The sequence below is a fragment of the Caloenas nicobarica genome, chromosome 10, assembly GCF_036013445.1.
Source record: "Caloenas nicobarica isolate bCalNic1 chromosome 10, bCalNic1.hap1, whole genome shotgun sequence".
NCBI classification, from domain to species: Eukaryota; Metazoa; Chordata; class Aves; order Columbiformes; family Columbidae; genus Caloenas; species Caloenas nicobarica.
The window spans coordinates 1,306,541-1,329,485 of record NC_088254.1 but is presented as its reverse complement, the minus strand read 5'-3'; the positions used below and the strand labels follow the sequence as shown (position 1 = coordinate 1,329,485).

The 22,945-nt window shown below is 42.9% G+C and overlaps 1 protein-coding gene across 1 annotated transcript in view; it reads left to right on the top strand.

Annotated features, from left to right (window-relative positions):
* Nucleotides 1–22,945, top strand: part of LOC135992577 (uncharacterized) — a 43,478-nt gene that overhangs the window by 1,767 nt on the left and 18,766 nt on the right. The window contains 8 exon segments of the mRNA XM_065641865.1: nt 1,143–1,462; nt 3,456–3,514; nt 17,476–17,535; nt 19,073–19,350; nt 20,137–20,199; nt 20,665–20,798; nt 20,961–21,036; nt 21,039–21,136. Of these exon segments, the coding sequence (XP_065497937.1) occupies nt 1,143–1,462; nt 3,456–3,514; nt 17,476–17,535; nt 19,073–19,350; nt 20,137–20,199; nt 20,665–20,798; nt 20,961–21,036; nt 21,039–21,136 (1,088 nt within the window).

The following is a 22,945-nucleotide window of genomic DNA, read 5'->3' as shown; positions in this document are numbered from 1 at the left end:
TGTGATCCCATAGAGGATGGGTTCTTGGCTCATGACCTTGTCATAGAATAATTTACGTTGAAAGGGACCTTAAAGATCATCTAGTTCCAACCCCCCTGCCATGGACAGGGTCACCTTCCACGAGACCAGGTTGCTTAAAGCCCTGTCCAGCCTGGCCTTGAACACTTCAAGGGATGGGGCATCCACAACTTCTCTGGGCAGCCTTTTCCAGGGCCTCACCACCCTCATAGTGAAGAATTTCTTCCTTATATCTAATCTCAATCTCCTGTCTTTCAGTTAAAGCAACCCCTCCTTATCCTGTCACTACATGACCCTGTAAAAAGTCCTTCTCCAGCTTTCTTGTAGGTCCCCTTAGGGTACTGGAAGGCTGCTGTAAGGTATCCCTGGAGCCTCTTCTTCTCCAGGTTAAACAACCCCAACTCTCTCAGCCTGTTTTCATAGGAGGGGTGCTCCAGCCCTGTCATCATCTTCATGGCCTTCCTCTGGACCCTCTCCAACAGGTCCATGTCATTCTTACATTGGGGGCCTCAGAGCTAAATGGAGTGCAGATGAGGGAAGTTTTCAGAGATTTTTGTGAGCATGGACTAAGTGGAAGACATTCCTAGACAGAGCCAATAACTGCCTCAAGGAGCTGTGCAGAGTCTCACTCTGAGCAGCTTTGGGATTTTCTAGGAGCAGGCTGTTTCCTGGGGAGGTTTTAGACCCACATGCTTCTGCTCCCTCTGGGGCTCATGTGCAGCTGACAAACCAATTTACTATGTCTCTATGCCCAATCTGTTCTCTGTACTCTGTGCATGGGGGTGTGGGTCCAAGTACGGCTGGCGAAGGGAGCAGGAGGACTGGGAAGGGCCGGGAACTCCATGCTGTTCTTCTGTCAAGCTTCTGGATTCATATTTAAAGACATGTCATGTTTACCAGCAGTTACCCAGATTCTCATGGGTCTCCTGCCTCAGCAGTCATTTGGGCAGTACAAAGAAATATGCGGCTATTGTTTCTGGGCAAGCTGGTACCTCTAGGGATAACTCCTGGAACTAAAGGCTGAAATTCTGATTTTGTTCACTGTAGAACTCCAGGATGGACTACTGCACCCATGAGCTTTCTCATAGACACTCAAGTCTCACACCTGCCCTGTGTCTTTCCAGGTACCATTTCCCCCATAAAGATGGTGGCATCTGGTCCCAAGGAGGGGAAGGTCTCTGGATCACTCCCACTCACCTGTACTGTAACGGGAGCACCTCTGCATAGCCGTCGATATGACTGGAATTGTGTCCGTCAGGCCCCAGGAGGGGAGCTGCAATTTGTAGGCTGGATCTATCCTTTTGGGAATAACACAGGCTATGCTCCAGCCTTCCAAGGTCGAGTCACCATCTCTGCAGATAAAGACAAAAACAAGGTCTCCCTGCAGCTGCATGCCCTTACAGCCTTAGACACAGCCACGTATTTCTGTGCCAGGCAGCACACAGTGACACCAATGGAGGGAGAGGCAGCACAAAAAGGGGGAGGACTGCTGTGGTGACAGTTGCCTGTACTTGGCCTGTGAAATATCAGCGAAGTCTGAGGTTAATAGATGTTGGAACCCCCAATATATCCATGGGCAACTGAATTTGCAGTAAATTTTGACATTTATGGTGGAAGTTAAAAATAAAATTTCATGTATGAAGAAGTCCCATGGGCAGGTCAGTCCCCAAACCCCTCACACAGCGCCTCGATTCACAGACTTCCCCACATGCTGCCATTACCTCCTCCTCCTCCTCACGGCTACCCTGGTGCTCCTTCAATCCCAGGAGTATGGGGGCAGAGGGACCACCTCAGGGTACCTCTCTGGGCAGGGATGCTTAGGAGCCAGTGTAGGGGCCACAGGAGGGCACATGGCTCCTCTGTGCAGCCCAAATCTGCCCCAACCTGCCCGTCCAACCCCCTCCTGTAAAGAATTGGCTTGTACCCTTGGCGGGTAGGTACCCTCACAGCTCTGGTCACGGGGGAGTGGATGGATGCTTTGTCACATGCTGGGCTTGGGCTGGGGCCTGAGCAGTGCCAGCCTGTAGCAGCATGTGTAAAACCTCACTAAACAAGGAGAGAGGCTTTTGGGCTCTTGGTGCTTTTTGGGTGAGAGGAGCCTGCAAGCAAGGGACCATCAGGTGAGGGAGGTGCCTCTGAGGGTGCAGAGGTAGTGGAGGAGAAGAGGAAGGAAGAAAGCAAAGAAGGCAAATGGTATCCTGGGCTGCATTAGGCAAAGCATTGCCAGCAGGTCAAGGGTGGGGATCCTTCCCCTCTGCTCAGCACTTGTGCCACCACACCTGAAGATCTATGTCCAGTGCTGGGCTGCTCAGTACAAGAGAGACACGGACATACTGGAGACAGTCCACGGAAAGGCCACAAAGATGATGAAGGGACTGGAGTGTCTCCTTGTGAGGAAAGGCTGAGAGAGCTGGGACTGTTTAGCACAGAGAACAGAAGGTTCAGGGGGGAGAATCTTATTCATGTCAACAAATACCTGAATGGAGGGTGTAAAGAGGACGGAGCTAAGCTCTTGCCAGCAGTGTTCAGTGACAGGACAAGAGGCAACAGGCACAAATGGAAACACAGGAGGTTCCCTCTTAAGGAAACACTTTTTTACTGTGAGAATGACCGAGCATTGGCACAGTTTGCCCAGAGAGATTGTGGAGTCTCCCTCCTTGGAGGTACTCAAAAGCCATCTGGACATGGCCTTTGGCAACTGGCGCTAGGTGGCTCTACTTGAGCAGGAGAGGATGGACAGGATGACTTCCAGAGGTCCCTTTCAATCTCAACCATTCTCTGATTCTGTGATTCTAAGTTGGCTTCTATAGTTTCCAGGTCAGGCCTGTAGTGAGGCTAAGCATGTATTCCTGATGGGCGCACTTGCACAGTATACAATACGTACATGGCTGGCAACACAGATCAAGAAACAGAGAACACAGCACTCAGGCAAATATGAACAGCACAAACAGCCTGAAATTGTTTCCCTCTCTGGCTGATCAGGATGAAAGACGATTAACTGAAAACATGTACATACATGTATATATTCACATATATGCACTGTGGAGACCTCCAGTAACTGGCCCTAGAAACTCAGGTCTAACCGGTAGTTGTCCAGACCTCTGAGGCCAGTAGTCTCACTCTAGTTGCTGGTTCTCAAATTGTGAGAAACTGAAAAGGTAAGGTCTCAAACACTGTGGCAAAACCAGGTCTGCAACAATAAGCTGCAGGAGATAGGACATCACGATAATGAAATAAATAAAGTTGTGATTAACAACAACAAGCTGAAGGCAAAGGACCAGCTGCCACAGGAGGCAGGGGGTGTGCCGAAGGCTGCGCAGTTCTGTGTTCTGATAGGCTCAGCATGGCACTAAGGGAGAAGACCCCAGACCACTCAAGACCCTTTGAGACCCTTCAAGACAACCCGAGACCCTTCGGGACCCTTCCACCTTTCGCAGTCACCCCCCAGTGATGCCTGCACAGAAGATCAAGGATTATGCAAGCAGTCAATTGAGAGGTGGGAATTTGACTATGAAAAGCACACATGAACAAGTGCTGGGTGCACACCCACCACCCCAAGGACTACTCCACCCACCATTCTCATCACAGAACCAAGCCAAGCACTGGAGGGAACAGAGTCAAACACCGGACAATGTGCATCACTGGAGGACCAAGTCTACAAATCTCATCATACATGTTGCAGGAGCTGAAAGGGTGGTGATATCTCTGTCTCTCTTTTCCTCTTTTCTCTCTTTCTATTCTTTTGCTTTCCTTTTAATAAGCAGTAAGTAATGTAAGGTATAAAACTCTACATGTGCCATAAAACTTTCTGCCTCCAAATCATTTACCAGTTGGGCTGAGCCACAAAATAGAAGTCTTTTTTTATAGACCTCAAGTGTTGTGTATACTCTATTCCAACCAAAGGGACTGATGAATGAGTTACTTCTCTTCCTTGGGTAGGACATGACACAGACCTGTGCATCCACCCATCCACAGAGACACACACTCTGTGTGCCCCTGCTTCCAGTAACTGACTTTAGACATCCAGTCTGTGCAATATCTGGCCCTGGATCCCCTTGTCTCCTAGTTGCCTCACATGCAAAAGAGTCTCTCAGCTAGCAGGTCTGGACTTCTGGCCTTATGAGTAGTTGACCAGAGGTCCAGACCTCTGGCCTGTACTCTGGTACTTGGTTTGAACCTCCTGCCCTCTCTTAACAGTAACCAAATATCAGATTCCCTCGTTTCTCCAGTACCTGGCCCAAACTTATGACTGCTTCAACTGATGGCTCCCAAGCCTCTTATCTTACTCATTGGCTAGTCTGGCTTGATATTCAGTAGTGATTGCACATGTTGACATACACACACACAAATGCACTTATTTCATTCTCTTTATCTCCAACTTTCATGTCTGCCTTTGTCTTTCCAGGTGATTTAACCAGATACAGATGATGGTGCCTGCCCCTAAAGAGAAGTTCATCAGATCTCTCAGTCAATCACACCAAATCTGTTTTTGTCATACACAGTGATGTTTGTGTTTGGCACTGGTCTCCACCAGGTTCCTGAGACACGCTCAGAACCGTAGGTGGACCTGTCCAAATAATTTTATAATCTCTGCCCTGTCACCCAGGCCAAGTCACTGTCTCTTCTGGCAAAGCAAGAACAAGATCTCTTCTGTGCATGCATGCTGTAACAGCTTGCAGACACTTCTGTGCCACTCACACTGACATAGGGAGGATTGTATCAAATCAATGATGTTATACATTGGACTGGCCTTTTTCATTTGGAAAAGTGAACTGAAAGAGTACATTTTAATAGAACACTGTGAATTAAGGTACAGGTATGTGTTGGACTTATGGACCTCTGAAAGGGAAGAATAGCACCAGATATTAAAAAAAAAATTACACAGCAATAAACAATATACTTGAGTGTCTCACCTGGCTGTGCTTTGAAAACATGCTTGTGCCATGATCTGGTGTGAATTTATCCATTTATTTCCTGCACTAAGCTGAGACTTGGCCATGTCACATCCTTCCCAAATGAAACGGCTGTCCCTGACGAAAAATGTAGAACCCAGACTTGTTTGTCACTGGCATCTGCTGATGCCACTTCCTAAACCATCCGTTACAGACATTCAGTAAGTCCTGGGTTAGAAAAAGAAATTGCAAGGTTGAATTGAGTTTTTTTCCTCACTTTCCTTAAGCAGTCACAAATCAGCAGCTGAGAAGCTCTTACAGTAAAGGGCAGGAGACACAGTCTGAAAAGTGAAACACAGATTGTGACACAGATTGAAGCTGTTCTTGTAAAATCAGAGGCTGGGTGGTGAAATGCAGATTGTGTGCCTCTCCAGCATGACCCAGCTTCTCCTGATTGCTCTAGCTCTCCTCTCATGTGAGTGAGTATCTGAGGATTCCAGCCTCCTTGTGATACTCTTTCATGTGTGTGTCTCTTGATTTCCACAGTATAAATATGTATTTATGAAAGTTGTGTGTTTACAAAGAAACAAAAATTATTAGCTTTTTACTTTCTGTTTGTCCCAGGTGTCCATAAGTGCTTCAGTGTAGAAACATTTGTTCTCTGAAGATTCTGAGGCTTTTCTGGTGGTTTTAGGGCTTTTCGTTCTCATTTAGGGCTCCCTCCTCCTCATTCTCAGATGCCTATTCCCTGTCAACCTTGTAGCATTTGTCTATGAGTAGGGGAAAGTTTCAGAGTCTCTCAAATGTCCCTCACCCTGAAGACTGCTGTTGTTACATCCTAAGTACCACTGTCCCTTTGTAGACTGGAGACTTGCAATATAACTGATCAAGGTGGTTATGTTTATGGATTAACCAATGTACAATTAAGGAAGCAGCAATACCTTAAATAGGCTAATAAACCAAATACCATAACTAGTAGTATTAATACAGAAGCAATACCGAGTTAAAATTCTATTGTTTAATCTTAGTCTTGACACAGAAGTATATTAGTATAAAGAGATTTTATAAATCACACACACAAGCACTACTAAATTGCAATTCTATTGCCCTTCCTCCTGCACATAACATTAAAGTAAAAGTCTCTCCTTACAAGTTTATCCTTTCTTATTTAAACTTCCCATGCCAAGACTTTTGACCATAGACCTCTTGAAGAAACCAGCATTTTGTCAAATGTTGATCTTTACAGGATCCTGGAGGGCTTGGCTCCATAATTTACCACCATCTGTAGATCCACCGCCACAAGATTTCCCCTGTCTGAGTTCTTTATTCTCCACCCAACTTTATACCATATTCCCAATTTTTGCTTTTCCTGAACATAGCTTTTAGCCACTTTTGCACCACTTTTTCCCTGCACTCAAATAAATAACCTGCCATTGCCAGAAGGTACCTACCTTTTTTTTTCTTTTTTCCTTATTCATCCCAATTCTATTACTTTCATACCTGAATTTTGTATTTCTGACACTATCACCTAGCAATTTTGGACCAAGATGGTATTACTGATACTGTTATGCAGATGAAGGAAGCTTTCCATCCCAATACTCCCTTCTGAACCTGCCTGTTGCATTTCATTTATGATGTTATCAGTTTTTTTGGACAGAATGATCTCACTTTAGCCCTGACTTCCCTACCTAGTTTTAGTTAAGCACTATCAGTTTCTCATCATGCGCACACACAGCTTGCATACCAGAGCAATAAAATAACCCATTGTGTGCTCACAATATACCTTTGCACTTGAACAGTTTTCATCACATGCCTGGTTCCTATCAAAGGCCTTAAATAATTCTGAGGCCTAGAATACCTGTGCAACCTCTTCCTCACAGCTGTCTGCAGAAAGTCCATGGGCACTGGTACAAGAAAAATCTATGAAAAAAAATGGGGTGGAACTTTTTTAGGTGTGTGAAGGACTACATCTCATCCTTCCAAAACTGGATCAGCATCTCCAGAGACATGTCCAAGAAACAGTTCTCACTGGAGATGTGCTTCCTCACACTTGCAGTCATCTCTACCTTCCTCTATGGTAGCAACACCGAGACAGAGATGCGAACAGGGTTAACGCTAGAAAGAAAGTTTCCCCCTAACCAGGGCGGATTCTGGAAGAAAGCCTAGGCCTACATTAGTTTTGCTGTTAAATTGCAGACATTAGGGATAGAAGAAGAAAGAAATATATGCAGTAGATGCATCCTTGTGATGTGCTGGGAGTACCTACCCAAAAGAAGCAGTTTGGCTGAGTGCATAGGTCCCTTTTCTGCTTCCCTTTTTAATGCTATTTTTCAAGGACTGAAACAACAGAACCAATTCTGAAAATCAGGCATAGGTTTTGGGGAGAGCTTCGTGATTTGGAAATGCTGTGGGACGATGCCTATGTTTCTGCATCTTTCCTTGCAAGAGAAAGGCAGACTCTTAGAATCATCAAAGCATTCAACCACAGGGAGGTCCAGGTGGGAAAGAACTCCAGGAGACCACCTGGTCCAAATTGCTGTTAAAAGCAGCGCCTTAGATTAGATAGTCCACAGTCTTGTCAAGCAAAACCTTGAATATTTCCAGCAAGGGAAAATTCTACCACGTCCCTGGGCAACATGTTCCAATGTTTAAATGTTCGCATGGTAAAGAAAATTTTTTATAGCCAGGTCAAATTTTCCTTGAGGCAACTCCTGCCAACTTCCTCTTGTCACAGAATCAGAGAATGTTTGGGGTTGGAAGGGACCTCTGGAGATCATTCAGTCCAACCCACCTGCTAAAGCAGGTTCACCTACAGCAGATCACACAGGGTTGGTCCAGGTGGGTTTGAATGTCTCCAGAGAATCACAGAATCACAGAATCACAGAATGTTAGGGACTGGAAGGGACCTCGAAAGATCATCTAGTCCAATCCGCCTGCCAGGGCAGGAACACCTAGGTGAGGTTACACAGGAAGGTGTCCAGGCGGGTTTTGAATGTCTCCAGAGAAGGAGAATCCACAACCTCCCCGGGCAGCCTGTTCCAGTGTTCCGTCACCCTCACTGAGAAGAAGTTTCTTCTCAAATTTAAGTGGAACCTCTTGTGTTCCAGCTTGAACCCATTACCCCTTGTCTTAGGAGGAGACTCCACACCCACTCTGGGCAGCCTGGTCCAGGCTCTGGCACCTCAAAGTAAAGAAATTTCTCCTCATGTTTAGATGGAACCTCCTGTGTTTCAGTCTGTGCCTGTTGCACCCTGTCACTGGGCACCACTGAAAGGAGTCTGGTCCCATCCTCTTGCTATCCACCCTTGAGATATTTATATGCATAAATAAGGTCCCCTGTCAGCCTCCAGGCTGAACAAACCCAGCCTTCTCAGTCTTTCCTCATAAGAAAAATACTCCAGATGCCTAATCATCCATCTCTGCTGGACTCCCTCCAGTAAGTCCTTATCCTTTTTAAACTGGGGACCCCAGAACTGGACACAGTACTCCAGATGCGGCGTCACCAGGGCAGACTGGAGGGGCAGGATTCACCTCTGTTGACCTGCTGGCCACACTCTTCCTAATGTACCCCAGGTACCATTGGTCTTCTTGTCCACAGGGCCACGTTGCAGGCTCATCGACAACCTGTTGTCTGCCAGGACTCCCAAGTCCTTCTCTGCACTGCTGCTTTCCAGCAGGTCCACCCCTAACCTGTCCTGGTGCCTGGTTATTCCTCCCCAGGTGCAGGACCCTACACTCACCTTTGTTGAATTTCATTAGTTTCTTCTCTGCCCAGGCCTCCAGCCTCTCCAGGTCTCGCTGAATGGCAGCACAGCCTCTGGTGTGTCAGCCACTCCTCCCCATTTTGCATCATCAGCAAACAGAAATATGAGTGTGGGTTAGAGTAGAGACTGCCTGGGGACTAAGAATCATACTGGGTTTTTCCTGGAAAGAGGCAGCTGAGGCTTTCTAGTGTGGGCTCATGCTAATCAAGCAACCATGTACAAAGATAATACGTTTCTTCCAAGTCCACTCTCATCCACCTGGAATGCCACCCTGGTGGAAAATTTCCTTCATCTCCTTTTCACTTCCCTGCCCTTACTTAGCCTTCTCTCCTCTATTCTTCCCTGACTCAGGACGGAGTTTCAGGATTCAATGTTTCCTGCAGTTTCCTTTCAGTATTAACTAAAGTTATCAAATAAATTCGTAAAACTCAAATGAAAAGCAAACTAGTTACTTTGGCAAGAGATATTCCCCAGACACACAAAATGAAAAGCAGGCATAAATAAATAAACAGTCTAAACCATGATGAACATAACTAGCCAGGTTGTTAAATAGTAAGGTAAACTAGATTAGAGAAAAAGCATCATGAAAAGGGTTTATGACTGGAAAAAATAAATCACACACACACAAAAAGGAAAAAACACAACAGTGGCAGTAACAAATATAAAAATTGAGTACCATAAGCCCCCAAAATGGACCATCCTCACTGCAGTGACCGTTGGATGTTGAAGTTCAGGCTTTGAGAGAAGGGAACAAAGCAAACAGCATGACTGCAACGCTGGACTGCTTTGGCTTGTTCAGGGTCCTTCTTGGAAGAATTCCATGTGTCACAGACAAAACAGTTTTATCTTGAAGAATTTCACTTCCTTTCATTTATTGCCCAGTAACATAAATTTTTAATTCTGATTTAGATACTGAGAAACAAAGAAGACATAGACTACTAACCAAACACTGAGGAAACACCCTTTTCCAGGTTCAAATTCAGTCCATCATCTCTCTTCTCCCCTCATCATCTCAGCATCTCTTGTTCCCACCACATGATATACTCAGCCCTTCTCAATTCCTTTGATGACTCAAGGCGCAGGTCAGGAGGCTGAGATCATGTTCCTCATGGTTTCTTTCTGATGTGCCTTGCTTCTTTTTCATTTTCTGTACTTCTCCTTGCTTCTTACCTCTTCTGCTCTGGCATGGATTTCTCCACAGGCCACAGTCCCTTCAGGGCTTTTACCTGCTTTTGCATGGGAAAGTAGCTCCTCCATGGGCCACTCTCCTTTTCAGAGGGTTCCTGCTCCAGCACGTGTTCCTCCATGGGATGCACTCACTTCAAGGGTTGTACTTGCTCTGCTTCTTTCCAACACAGTAGCTCCAGCCATCTCTCCAACAATGTGCCCTTCCACATGTCATTTTTTTTGGTGTCTCCAGTCATGTCTTTCCTTTCATGTCTTTTGCATGTCCTCATGTGTGTACTCACATGTCTCCTGTGGGGCTCTGTTGCAGGTGAATTATTAAGAGAAATCATAATTGTAGGGTTAACTAAAAGGATTTTATTTAATGATTATACAATGATTGAATGGTAATTAAATGATGATTAAATGAAAATTAAATGGTAATCAAATTGTGATTAGGCAGTAATTGAATGGTAATGAAACAGTGATTTGACAATGACTTGACAATGATGATTTAAACAATAATTTAGACGGTGATTAGATGTCGGTCAAACATTTTATTACTTACTATATTTCTAAGAATTAAGCTATAGATGGATACACACATGTCACTAGCATACAATATACTTTTAGACCTAATGTAAAATGTTTCTTACCTTGTTATAAATATCAGATACTGGATAAGAGGTCTCTCAACCTCAAGAAGTAACCTTGAGAGGTGTCACTGCTCAAGGGGGAGGTCACCACCGTGCAGCCTGCAGCCATACAGGGGAGCTCAATGGGCTTGGAGGGCTACAGATATTTATAGCGCAAAGTGATTGATGTGTAGTCAAATCCTGCTTTGCTGTATGTGCAGGATTGCAGCCACAGCAGCTACAGATTTTTCTAGTCCCAGCTCAGTTTGGTACTGTCACCTCCTGATAAGACAGGGCTTAGTTTCCTTAGTTCCTGAGAAGATATGGCCTAGCACAGTCCTCATGGTTTTCACAGCAGGGCTGATTTCAGTCAAGTCCGCTTGTCGGTAATGCCTGAGCCAAAGTACTGTTCCCGCAGTCAGAATGGGTGCATCCATCACAGTCTCCTTTTTATTTCCTTTACCCCTGGCAGCTGGTGACCTCTCTTAAATGTACTTGAGCAGAGATGCCATAAGCTTCTCTGACTGGCTGAAGCTTTGACCCTAGTGGGTTGGTTTTGTCTGTTTCAGTGCCAGCTGGATCCAGTTGTGACAGGCACAGAGCAATGCATAGCTTCCTTCTGCAAAGGACACCTGTGCAGCACCTTTCTAGCGAAACCCTGAAATTTATGCCAAATAAAACATGAGATACTGTCCCAAAGAGAAGAGAGGTCCAGGAGAACCGGTTGATTTTCAAGAATCATCACCTTCAAGCTCAAGAGCCCATGTACAGGGTTCATCCCATGTACAGGAAGACAAGCAAAGGTGGCAGAAGGCCTACATGAATGAACGAGGGGCTTCTGACAAAACTCAGACATAAAAAAAGAAATATGCAAGTGCTGGGGGCAGAGTTAGGTGACCTGAGAAGAACATGGAAACTCTTCAAAGCACACAGGCATGGGGACAGGAAAGCCAAAGCCCACCTAGAGATGAATCTGCACAAGGCAACAAGAAAAGCTTCTACAGCTATATCAGCACCAAGAGGAAGACATGGGGAAATTGTCCTGCTGCTAAATGGGAACAGGACTTGGTAACAATGGGCACAGAAAAGGCTGAAGTACTCAATACTGCCTTTGTTGCATTCTTTATTAATAAGATTTACCTTTAGGAATTTTAGGCCCCTGAGGTCAGTGGGTAAGTCCAGAGCAAGGAAGACCAAGGTCCTCCTCAGCTGATGAGGATCAGGTTGAAAGAACATTTAAACAAAGTGAACACACACAAGTCTTTCTGACCTGACAAGACGGACCCACAAGTGCTGAGGGAGCCGAGTAATGTCACGTGAGGCCACTCTTGATCGTCTTTGCAAGGTGATGGAGATCTGGACAGGTTCATGAGAACTGGCAAAAGTAAATGTCACTCATATTCAAGAAGGGGGAGATGGGGAATGACAGGCTGGTCAGCCTCACCGCAGTCCCTGAGAAGATAATGGAAAAAAGGACCCAGGGAAATATTTCAGGTGTATGAAGGACGAGATGATTGGGAGTAGCCAGGATGGATATAAGAAGAAGAAATTGTGTTTAACTAATATGAGACAGCCTTCTGCAATGAGATGACTGGCTTGGTGGAGGAGGGAAAAGCAGTGGATGTTGTTTACCCTGATCTTAGGAAAGCTTTCAGTGCAGCCTCTCATAATATTCTCATAGACAAACCAGTTATATATGGGCTGGGTGAATGGACAAAGAGTTGAACTGAAAACTGGTTGAACTGCTGGTCTCAAAAAGTTGTGGTCAGCAGCATAAAGTCCAGCTGGACTTTACTATCTCAGGATTACTATCTCAGGGATCAAGAATAGGTCTAATGTGTTTTCATATCTTCATGAATAAACTTAATGATAGGACAGAGTGCACCCTCAGTGAGCCTGCAGATGATACAAAACTGGGAGGATCTGTTTTGTTACCATTCAGAAGAATCTCAACAGGATGGAGAACCAGGCAGACTGGAACCTCCTGCAGTTCAGGTAGGGCAATGCAAAATCCTGTACATAGAGAGGAATAAGCCCAGGCACCAATACATGCCGAGGACCAACCAGCTGGAAAGTAACTTGGCAGAAAGACCTGGAGAACCTGACAGACTACAAGGTGAACATGAGCCAACAAAGTGACCCTGTAGCAAAGAAGGCAAAATCTTCCTAGACGGCATTAGAAAGAGTGTTTCCAGCAGGCTGAGGGAGGTGATTCTTTCCTCTCTGCTCAACACTGGAGAGGTCTCACTTGGAGTGCTGTGTCCAGTTCTAGGCTTCCCAGTACAAGAGAGGGAGGCACATACTGGGGAAAGTCCAGGGAAGGGCCACAAAGATCATTAAGGAACTGAAGCATCTGTCATAGGAGGAGGGGCTGAGAGAACTGGACTGTTAAGCATAGAGGAAAGGTGGCTCAGAGGGATCTTATCTATATAAATATCTGATGGAGGGGAATAAAGAGGATTACACCAAACTCTTCTCAGTGGTACCCTGGGACAGGACAAGAGGAGATTGGGACAAGTTGAAATTCAAGAAATTCCACTTTAAAAAAGGTTTTTCACTGTGAGAGTGACTGAACACTGGAACAGATTGTACGGAGAGGTTGTAGAGTCTCCATATTCAAAACTCAAATAGACATGGTCCTTAGGGACCTGCTTTAGCCGACCCTTCTTCAAGCAGGGGGTTGGTACTTGACAATCTTCTAACATCCTTTTCATCCTCATTCATTCTGTGATTCCGTGTTTCTGGGACAGACACTGCCACCACTTCCTCCCTGCAATTTTAGCAGATCCAGAAAGAATGATACCAATGATACCAAGCAAAATTAACTTCTGAAGAATTTGTGCATGACAGACTCTTTTTGCTAGAGCATGAAAATATCAGAAATATAAATAATTGTAGGTCCAGAATAGTCCTAGTATGTAAGAAAAATTGAAACTGTCAGTTAATGTGATTTGAATAGCTGGTTCTTGACATTCTTAAGAAAAGAGTCTACCTTAAATATCTAGATTTATTAAAATCTGAAATCAAGTAGTTTGAGTTAAAAAGACTCTTACAATCCAAATCGATCCATATTAAGTGTCACCAAATATCAGCAATGTTTCAGTACGACGGTTATGTTATTACCTTAATCTACCATAAAAAGTAATGCTGGCAATGCTATTTTTAATTTATGGCAATTGCTGTGTGGTTTGATTATCCAGCAATAAAAGAGCAGAGGAAGACAAAATGCAGCATTCAAAAGATATTTAAGAAGGGGTGTCACCTGACACTGAAATGAAAACACAGATGTTTTTGTATGACTATTTACCACGGTGTGGACTAGGTATCACGGTGGTTGAAGGGGACTGAACCACCCAACAGAAACTGACTTCCTGAAAAGTCTGAAGGTGCAACATACTCCACTTCCTCACATCATTTTCCCACAGACAACTGCATCTTGAAGAACACATTTGATGTTGATCATGATTCAAGCTATGGGACAATCACTGTATGCCATGCCAGTTTTTCTTGCACTCAAATATGGATGTTGAGTTCAAGACCATTTGATTTTGAACATATAATTATCAACACCCATTCAGCAGACCAGTTTTTACCTACCATAGTTTAGAAGTTTCCATCTAGGTTATTCATTGTGTCCCCTTGTATTAATTACAGAGAAACTAGTGGTTATAAGAAGGTATTTTAGACAGACAAAACTGCACTTGTGGCATGACTCTCTCTACAACATTCAGATAACTGCCTCAAATGCAGCCTCTGGAAGCTAGGTGAGAAGATTCTAACATCATGTGGGTGGAAGACATCTCCAGTTTTCCCTGACCACCCACACAGATCATGACCCTACACTCTACTACTGAGCATCAACATTTAAATGGGACCCTCTAGCTTAATCTCAACTTGCAACAAGCAATGCCCCTCTATCCATCAGCTCAATTTAGTATTACAATTCTTCTCGCTTCATTCCTTTTCTACATCTTTTTCTCCTTCAATGATTTAAGAGATCATGCATCAATTCCCTCCAGAACTGCATGATTAAACTTTTTCTCTGTGGCCCAGATCATGATTTTCTTGTCTTTGCCCATAACACCTGCAGTTTTTTCCCACTCGTTTTCTCCTCAAGGAGTGTTTTCTGAATTTCTGACAATACCAATTTCATAGAATACCAGGTCAGAAGGGACCAAAAAGATCATCTGGTCCGACCTTTCTTGGCAAAAGCACAATACAGACAAGATGGCCCAGCACCCTGTAGAGCTGAATCCTAAAAGTGTCCAATGTTGGGGAATACACAACTTCCCTGGGGAGATTATTCCAATGGCTGATAGTTCATAATGAAAAATTTCCCTTGTGTCCCATCAGAGTCTCCTGTGGAGTAATTTGTACCTATTACCCCTCTTCTTTTCCATGTGACTCCTTGTAAAAAGGGAGTCTCCATCTTCTTCGTAGCCATCCTTTAAATACTGGAACATGATGATGAGGTCTCCCCTAAGCCTTCTTTTCTCAAGGCTGAACAAACCCAGTTCTCTCAGCATTTCCTCATATGGCAGCTTCCCAGTCCTTTGATGACCTTTGTGGCTCTTCTCTGTACTCTCTCCAGCCTGTCCACATTTTTTTTGTAGAGTAGGGACCAAAACTGAACGGAGTATTCCAGGTGCGGCCTGACAAGAACTGAGTAGAAAGGAATAATGAGTTATTTGTCCCTGCTGCTGGTGCCCTTGCTAATGCAGCCCAGCATCCTGTTGACCTTTGCTGCAGCAGCAGCAGCACCCTGGTCACTCACATTAAGCATGTTGTCCACCAGGACCCCCAGGTCCCTCTCCACAGAGCTGGGTAGATCCCAGCCTGTGCTGCATTCCAGGATTATGTTTTCCCAGGTACAAGACCTTACACTTGTCCTTGTAGAACTTCATAAGGCTCTTGTCAACCCACTCTTCCAGCCTATCCAGGTCATCCTGCAGGGTGGTTCTCCCTTCTGAAGTTAATTTACCTCGCTCTCCTAGGAAATCTGTGTTAATGCATTCATTCTCAAACCCCTTGTTAGATTTCTGTGGGAGATGGGAGCTGCAGAGTCTCCATTGCTGCTAAACTCTAAGGAGGCCTTGGAGCTTGCATGAAATCACCCTGGCAAGCAATAGCTCCAGGGAAGAGAGCAGGGCCCATCCACTCCTGGGCCATTTACAGTCATGGCTTCTTTGCATCATCACCTCCCACCCCCTTTTTTGTGTATATTTGTTGACCCTCGCTGCCAACTCTCAGTACCACTTTGGTAGATGATCAGACTAACAGTTTTGCACCCTTTTCCCTCACTGCCTCTTTCACTTGGGTAGATCAACCATATAATAACTCACAATGGCCTTATCATCTTCCTGTACATGTCATTATTTTATTTTTTTTCAGGATGTTAATAAATTTCCCTTCCTTCCTGTCCTCTTCCAGTTTGACAGCAGTTAGAGAGTAGTATTAAATCATATTTCCTTTGTACACCACCCGAGCCTGTCTGTACCCAGGTCTTATTTTTTCCCTATAAAGCTGTTAACATGAGGTCATCTTGGAGTTACTATCTCAAGGTAAGAGAACCAGGGCATGTCCATTTTCAAGGATTGTTCTGTTTAAACACTGTCCATGGGGTGGGGGCAGGGAAGTACGCATACACTTACCCTGGTGCAAATACCAAGCGATTAATGTTTCAAAGGTAATTGTATCATGTGGCTGTGTTTACATCCTTGCATTGCAAGGTTATCTTTAGTATTAATAGCATCTTGAATAACCGTCAGGCAACAGCCACCACAGCTCTGCTTCCAGAGTGATCACTGAAGTGGCAGCTCCTTTGCTGTCCAGCCTACACAAAAGAAATGTATTCAAACAAGATTTATCTTCGCCTGCATATTATGCTCCACACAGGTCTTTGGGTGCAGGTGACACTAAGGTTGCAGAACTTGTCCATCATGCAGGATTTGCTCAATCCATTTTGCATGATATGGAGCAGAATCCTTATTTAATGACTCTTCCCATGCAATGACATATCTCTACCTAATAAAGAATAATAATTTGTTTTTCACTTTTAAAGATACCAAAAGCATGATAAAGACTTCCTGAGGCACCAAACAGCCCTCAGCACTGGCCAGTCCAGAAAGATAACAATGCTAAAGCCCAGACTGAGTGTATTCCTCTTCTTCCTGCACAACAAAATACAGTTCAAAGTGACAAAAAAACCCAAAACAAACCAAACAATAATAAAACCAAACCAAACCAACCAACCGACCAAAAAACAAACACCACCCCCATCCCAAAAAAAGAAAAAAAAAAACCAAACACTTCTGCAACTCTGAAGAATTTTGCTAATTGCTGTAGAATAATACTTCAACCTAACTTTTGCTTTTTCATTAGACTAAAATCTGAGCCTTCCCAGAGCAACATTATAATCATTTGTTATAACCCTACAGGTCCCAACTCCCTCTTTTGGCCCAGCTTCTGGTCCTTATTCTAAAGTGATTTCTCCATGTGGTATGTATGATATATGACTACCTGTCTCATATGAAATACTGTATAGCAAAAGGGAAGGAAGAGGCACTTTTTGTAACTAAGTATATCACTGTGCTGAGAACTTGGAGTAGCACAGTGACACAAACACTGTGGGGTGTCATACAAAAACCTGAGACTGCAAAAAGAACCATGCATTTTGAGGAAGAAAGGAAAAAGGGAATATTTTGAAGATGAGAACTGCAGAATTCTTATGAGCATTTATTCTGGAAGTATATTGCTTACTGAGCTAATAGAAGGAAAAAGTGTTTTAAAAGCTTTGGCCTGGATCAAGTTGTTTGAAATCACTCTACTATGAAATTTTTGTTTTGTCTCTGCACGATTTTGGAAACAATGGTGACTTTGGAGCACTTTCACGGCAGTCCATGTATCGATCTTTTGTGGAAACCACTGGCATTTTACGCCCTGATTTTATACACCTCTAGAGTGTGGTGAGGAAATTGGGTTTATTTGACTATGTGAAAACAGTGTGGCAACAGACAAGCTTGTATTTGGAACCGGGATCACTTTTTCAGTTGAGCCAAGTAAGTTCCACTTGTTTTACCAGTAATGTATTTCTCAAGTTTGTACAGGGGTGGGCAAAGGGATCCTGTGATATGACAGCATAATGAGAAATTTCTGCTGAAAATTCATATCAGTATGAATTTTATGTCACTAATTTCTGTGTCATAACTCCTGTCCTTCAGGAAAGAGGGAAAAAAGCACTTCCCCAAATAGTAGGCTTTAGAAACCATTGGCTCCTCCAGACACCAGAGGAGATTTTTCCTGTTTCTAGGATGCGGGCATACTGACTTTTTTAGTGCCTTTTTTTCTTTTTTTCCCAATTTCTGTGAAAGATATTCAAAAGGACTTAAAACATCTAAGAACACTACAGGAGCTGGAACTCCTGAGAATCTCCAGACAAAAAATATATGGAAAACATCCTTTAATCATCACACAGTTTTTGAGACATCTCCTCCTGAGAATTCAGTAAGACAATAGCTAAGGAATTACTTGGTTCATTCCCTGTATACTTCTCATTGGAGGAAGTCAAGATACACAAGAGGATGGATATATAGCCGATTTTGTCATTTTGTAAGATTAAAAGCAGAAAGAAGTACAAGTGTTTGCATAAGCATATTAACTGCTTTTTATGTGCAATACAAATATAACTGCTCCCCTGCCACACCCCCACTGCAAAGACATCCTAAGGATCTACAAGAGATGTGTTTCTTTCAGAAGGGACTGCCAGAGAAAAGACAGAATAAATGGTGTATTTAGAATGGCACTAAACTACTCTGTTAGACACCTCAGTGTTGTTCTTTAGGATGGCTCACCATCATGCAGTGAGATGGTCTCATGACTTGGAAACCTCTCCAGAGCTCACATAGCGCTATTCATGTGTTAAGTTTATATGCCTTGGTCAAGCTCCACATAGAAGCATTACAGACACTTTCAAAGAATGGAATTTGGAAAGGAAACCTCCTTGGAACTGAACATTTCTACCTGCAAGTAATCCCCCTCATTAGAATAGCATTGTACAGTGGAGTAACGAACTGTTCTTTCCCTATGTGCTATGGTTCAGCCTTTTAGCCTCACCAGGTAAAGGATTTTGGGGTAATAAAGAAAAAAGGATCTTTTCATATGTATCATGCTACAAGCCTATAAGGCTACCCTTGGAGTAAATGTTCTTCTTAATATCTCAATTGTTACGAATTCAAAATTAAGATGATAATTTGTGTTGTATTCTTAAAAGTTCCCTTCCTCATTTCAAGCTCCCTTGCTAAAGGAATTCATTTTATATATATATATAATATGTATATATATATGTATACACACATATGAGTTCTGGTAAAAACAACATTAGGAGCCCAATGGATTAGAAAATCCAATTAAAATCCTGCCCTTACAGTCACTTTCTGTCTTTGATCTGCTCTGGGAAACAGAAGGAAGACAGAAACACTCAGACACTCAGCTGTCAGGGGGGAGAGGTGGCTGTACTATATCTGAACTATAAATGAATTAACTCTCATAAAAGTATGCAGAAAATTAAGTCATCCCAAAATGATGTTTCTTTTTCAGAGAGTCAAGAAGAATCTGCCCCAGAAGTCATTGTGCTTAAATCAAAGGAAGCCAAACAATATGACAAACTGAACGTGGCTTGTTTGGCAAGGACTTTCTATCCCAAGAACATCAGCCTTGATGTGCCCAAGAGTGACACTGTATACGATCTGAAGGCACCTCTTGTCACATCTGAGGGGATGTATAGTACCATGAAGATAGTTGGAGTGGAACCAGATGCAGAGGTGACATGCAAGGCTATGCACATGGGGAACAAGAATACAGCCAGCACAATTCTGCCAGGTACAGTGTTGTGGTCCAAACGCAACGTGATTCTGGGAGATGCATCTTCCAAGATTTTTTTTTGCCCTTTGAGAACCTAGCAGGAACAAGTAACTGCAGTCAGAAAGATGTGTAGGTGCCTAGTTAGGTGAAGATGAGATGTTCAAAAGCACTTAGCATATATGAAATTAATTCAACTATTTAAGTAACTGGAGTTTTTTTCCCATAAAAGAAAACAAACAAGCAAACAAAAACTCTGAAACACACGCTCCCCTCTCCAAAAATAAAACCCCTCTAGTATTTGTGAGTCTACCTTTATCTAAGGCAAAATAGTTCAAGGGACATGAATATACATGCCTGCTAGAAGAAAGCTTGAAATAACTTTTATGAAAACCCAAACCAAAAATGATGTGATTTTTTTTTCCCCAAAAAATATTTTGCATTTTTTGGATCAATTTTTAAATTATTCTTTTTCTATGGTAAAGTTCATTTCAAAGAAGACAGAAAATAAAACTCAAGAATCCTGATTTGTTTGGTTGTTGAGTTTGGGGTTTTTTTGTAGTTTTTTGTTTGTTTGTTTTGATTTTGTTTGTTCTGCTTTTGTTTGCTTGGTTGGTTGGTTGTTTTTTTCTGCAATTACATGTAGAAAGCTAATGTTTCTCTTCTAGTTAATCTCAGAATTAATGGCCTGCCTTCTAATTCTCTAGTACTATTTATCTGCTGCTGGGAAAAGAGATATAGGTATGTTTTGTGTGATTTTTGTTTTATATCGTTTGTATACAATTTATAGTGTGTCTCATTCAACAGAAGAGAAAACTGAAGAATTTGAAACAGTTAATTCTTGCAGCATTACAGGTGCCTCTACAAAAGGTGAGTAGCCTGAAGGAACAATAGCATATGGTCACTTTATTGGGGATTCAGTAACAATGCATGAAAATGCATTGTCTTTCATACAGAAATATCTGAATTGAAGATACTTACTAAGCAATAAGCTGCACTTTTTGTGGACTCAATATCAAAACATGAAAAATTGCTTTCTCTCGTGCAGAAATGTCAGAATTGGAAGTAATTATTGAGAAATAAACTGCTGTTTCAGGTTAACAGACTAAATAGCTAACAAATTTCCATGGGATGAAACAGCAATGGGAAGTAAATTGCACACTGGGCAGACGTGTCTCTTCCTTGCCCTTGATACATTCCTCTGCCATCTTTTCCTTTGTTCCTGCTTCCCTTACCCACCTATGACGTGTGGGTTTTCCTTCTTTTTTGGGGGGTGGGAGTGGGGCTAGGGATAATATCATCATCACACTCTCTTCCCTCTTCTTTTTAAAGCAGATGTCAAAATGGAGAGAGTGAATATGCTGTTCATGGCTGTTTTGGGTTTGAGAGTCCTGCTGGCAAAAAGCATCGCCTTCAATACAATCATGAGTATCAAGCTGTTTCTCTTCTGAGATAGGAAAGATTATTCAGTCCCTGGAAACACAGGAGGCAAGTGCAAGGAGTGACCAGTTGGCTTTGCATCTTTCTGTAACCCCACAAGGAACGACGTCAGTTCAGCTCTTCCTGTTTCCACTGGATAAGTTAATGCAGTCCCCAAATTGCATCTCACCCCCAAATTGTCTTTGCATCAGGCTAGTCCAGAGCATCTCGGGTTCTATCAGAAATCTTCTGCTGGTTATTTCAAGTGGCAGAACACAAAGTCTGGTAAATGTCCAGATCAGCAAGAACTATAAAGAGAGAATTCCAAAATCCAACTAATATGAAAAGGGGGGTGGAAAAAAGGAGGAGGGAGAATTCTGAACATCAGGTAGCCAAAATGATTAAAAAAAAAAAAAAAAATTGTCCAAGCCATTCCAGATTAACAGAAACTCAACACCACTGCATTAAATGTGAATAAGAATTTTAAATAAACATTGTTTGCTCTTTCAGCTACTAGGTGAGCCAGCAACGGACTGAAGAAGAGCAGGAAAGAACACACAGCAAGATAATTTAAACACCACGAGGTGTTCTTCAGTTAACACCATCTGGAAGCCTTCTTAAATAGCTAATACTGCTGAACTCTTGTCTAGGTTAGTTTCGTTAATTGTTAGAACAATTTTTGTTATTTCTTATTTCCATAAGAAATTTCCCTCATCCCTGTGCTAAGCAGGAATAGTTAGCTCTCCTGCTCCTGAATCCATTGTACTGAAGCATTCAAATTGCTTAGACAGTTTGGAAACTTAAAAATTGAAATTTATACTTACTATGCTTTAAAAATGCCATCTCTGGTCATATTATATTATTGTGTATGTAAGTAATTATTTTCTGCTTAGGGATCCCAGGCACAGAGGGAGTATTTTATAGTTTTGATTTTTAGAAGTTTTTATCAGTGGCAATTTTGTAGTGCAGGTAACTAGAACAGGTAACACTGGACCTGAAGGAATTCACTTCATATAGGTATTCAGTAGCATTTTCATTTCCATCTCTTCTTTAGAACATTTTTCTCTTTTGTTATGTATCGAGCACCTGCATTTTAGGTTTCCTTAATATACACCAAAATAAAGTCATATTATGCTTGGTTTGCACTGTGCCATTTCTTCTAAAAGTTAGCTGGTAATTGTTGAAATTCCACTGTCCTATCCACTGACCACTGAGAACCAGAAAACCACCTGTTACAGCCCAGTTTTCCTTTTTATTAAATTTGTCTTTCTTGGGCTTTCCACAGGGAGAGACACTCCTTGTCACATTTAAGAGACTTCAGGAGGACTATGAGTTCTGGCCCTATTAGGTTTAAAGGAATTTTAACTATTCATTCCCCTTTCAAATTATTCAGGCTGAAAATTGTGGATCATAACAAAAAGGGATGGGTCTGAAGAGAAAACAGTTAAGACAAGGGGCAATATGAGCATTAATGTACAGACCTCAGAAAGTGAGAGAACAGGGTGCTGCTTTTTCACTCACCGATACTAGGAAGGGGCCAACAGGAAACACTGCGGGGTGTTTTGATAGATAACCTGGCCGTTTGGTGGGAAGTCAATAAACCCCAACACGGACTTTTTTCTCATAGGCTGAAAGATTCTGCCTGCTTGAAGCAGGATACTGAGGTTAAAACACATGACTAAAGACAAATTTTCTCTTACTTTTAAACACGTTAACTGCTTCCTGGGGGGCAGGGCCCACAGCATTTTTCAGAAACCAACTGAAATACCGATGTGCAGGAGCCTGCACTTACTGTGGAAAACCATGGCCATCGTGTTTTTGTTTCTTAGGCATGCCAAGGGCCAATGAACATGTTGAGCCAGCTAGACTATAATTATCCCTTGAAACAGCCTCCTTCGTGTCCCAGTGAAGCAGGCCATACTCCACTTGTGCAGCCTTAGTGAGTCAGCCACACAGCCTGTGCTGGTTTGATTGAAAATGAGTTAATTTTCTTCACGCAGTTAGAAACCTTTCTTTTTCATAGCTAGTACAGCCACTATTTGTGCTTAGTTTGAGAACAAGCAGATAACACCCCAGCTCAGGGTTAATGTTTTTAATTGCTCTGGTCTGAGAGCCAAGGACATTGAGCTCTGCTCATGGGTATGAGGCATCAAGGAAGGGGGTATAGATGGGGCAGAGCTTGACTGACACCTAGACT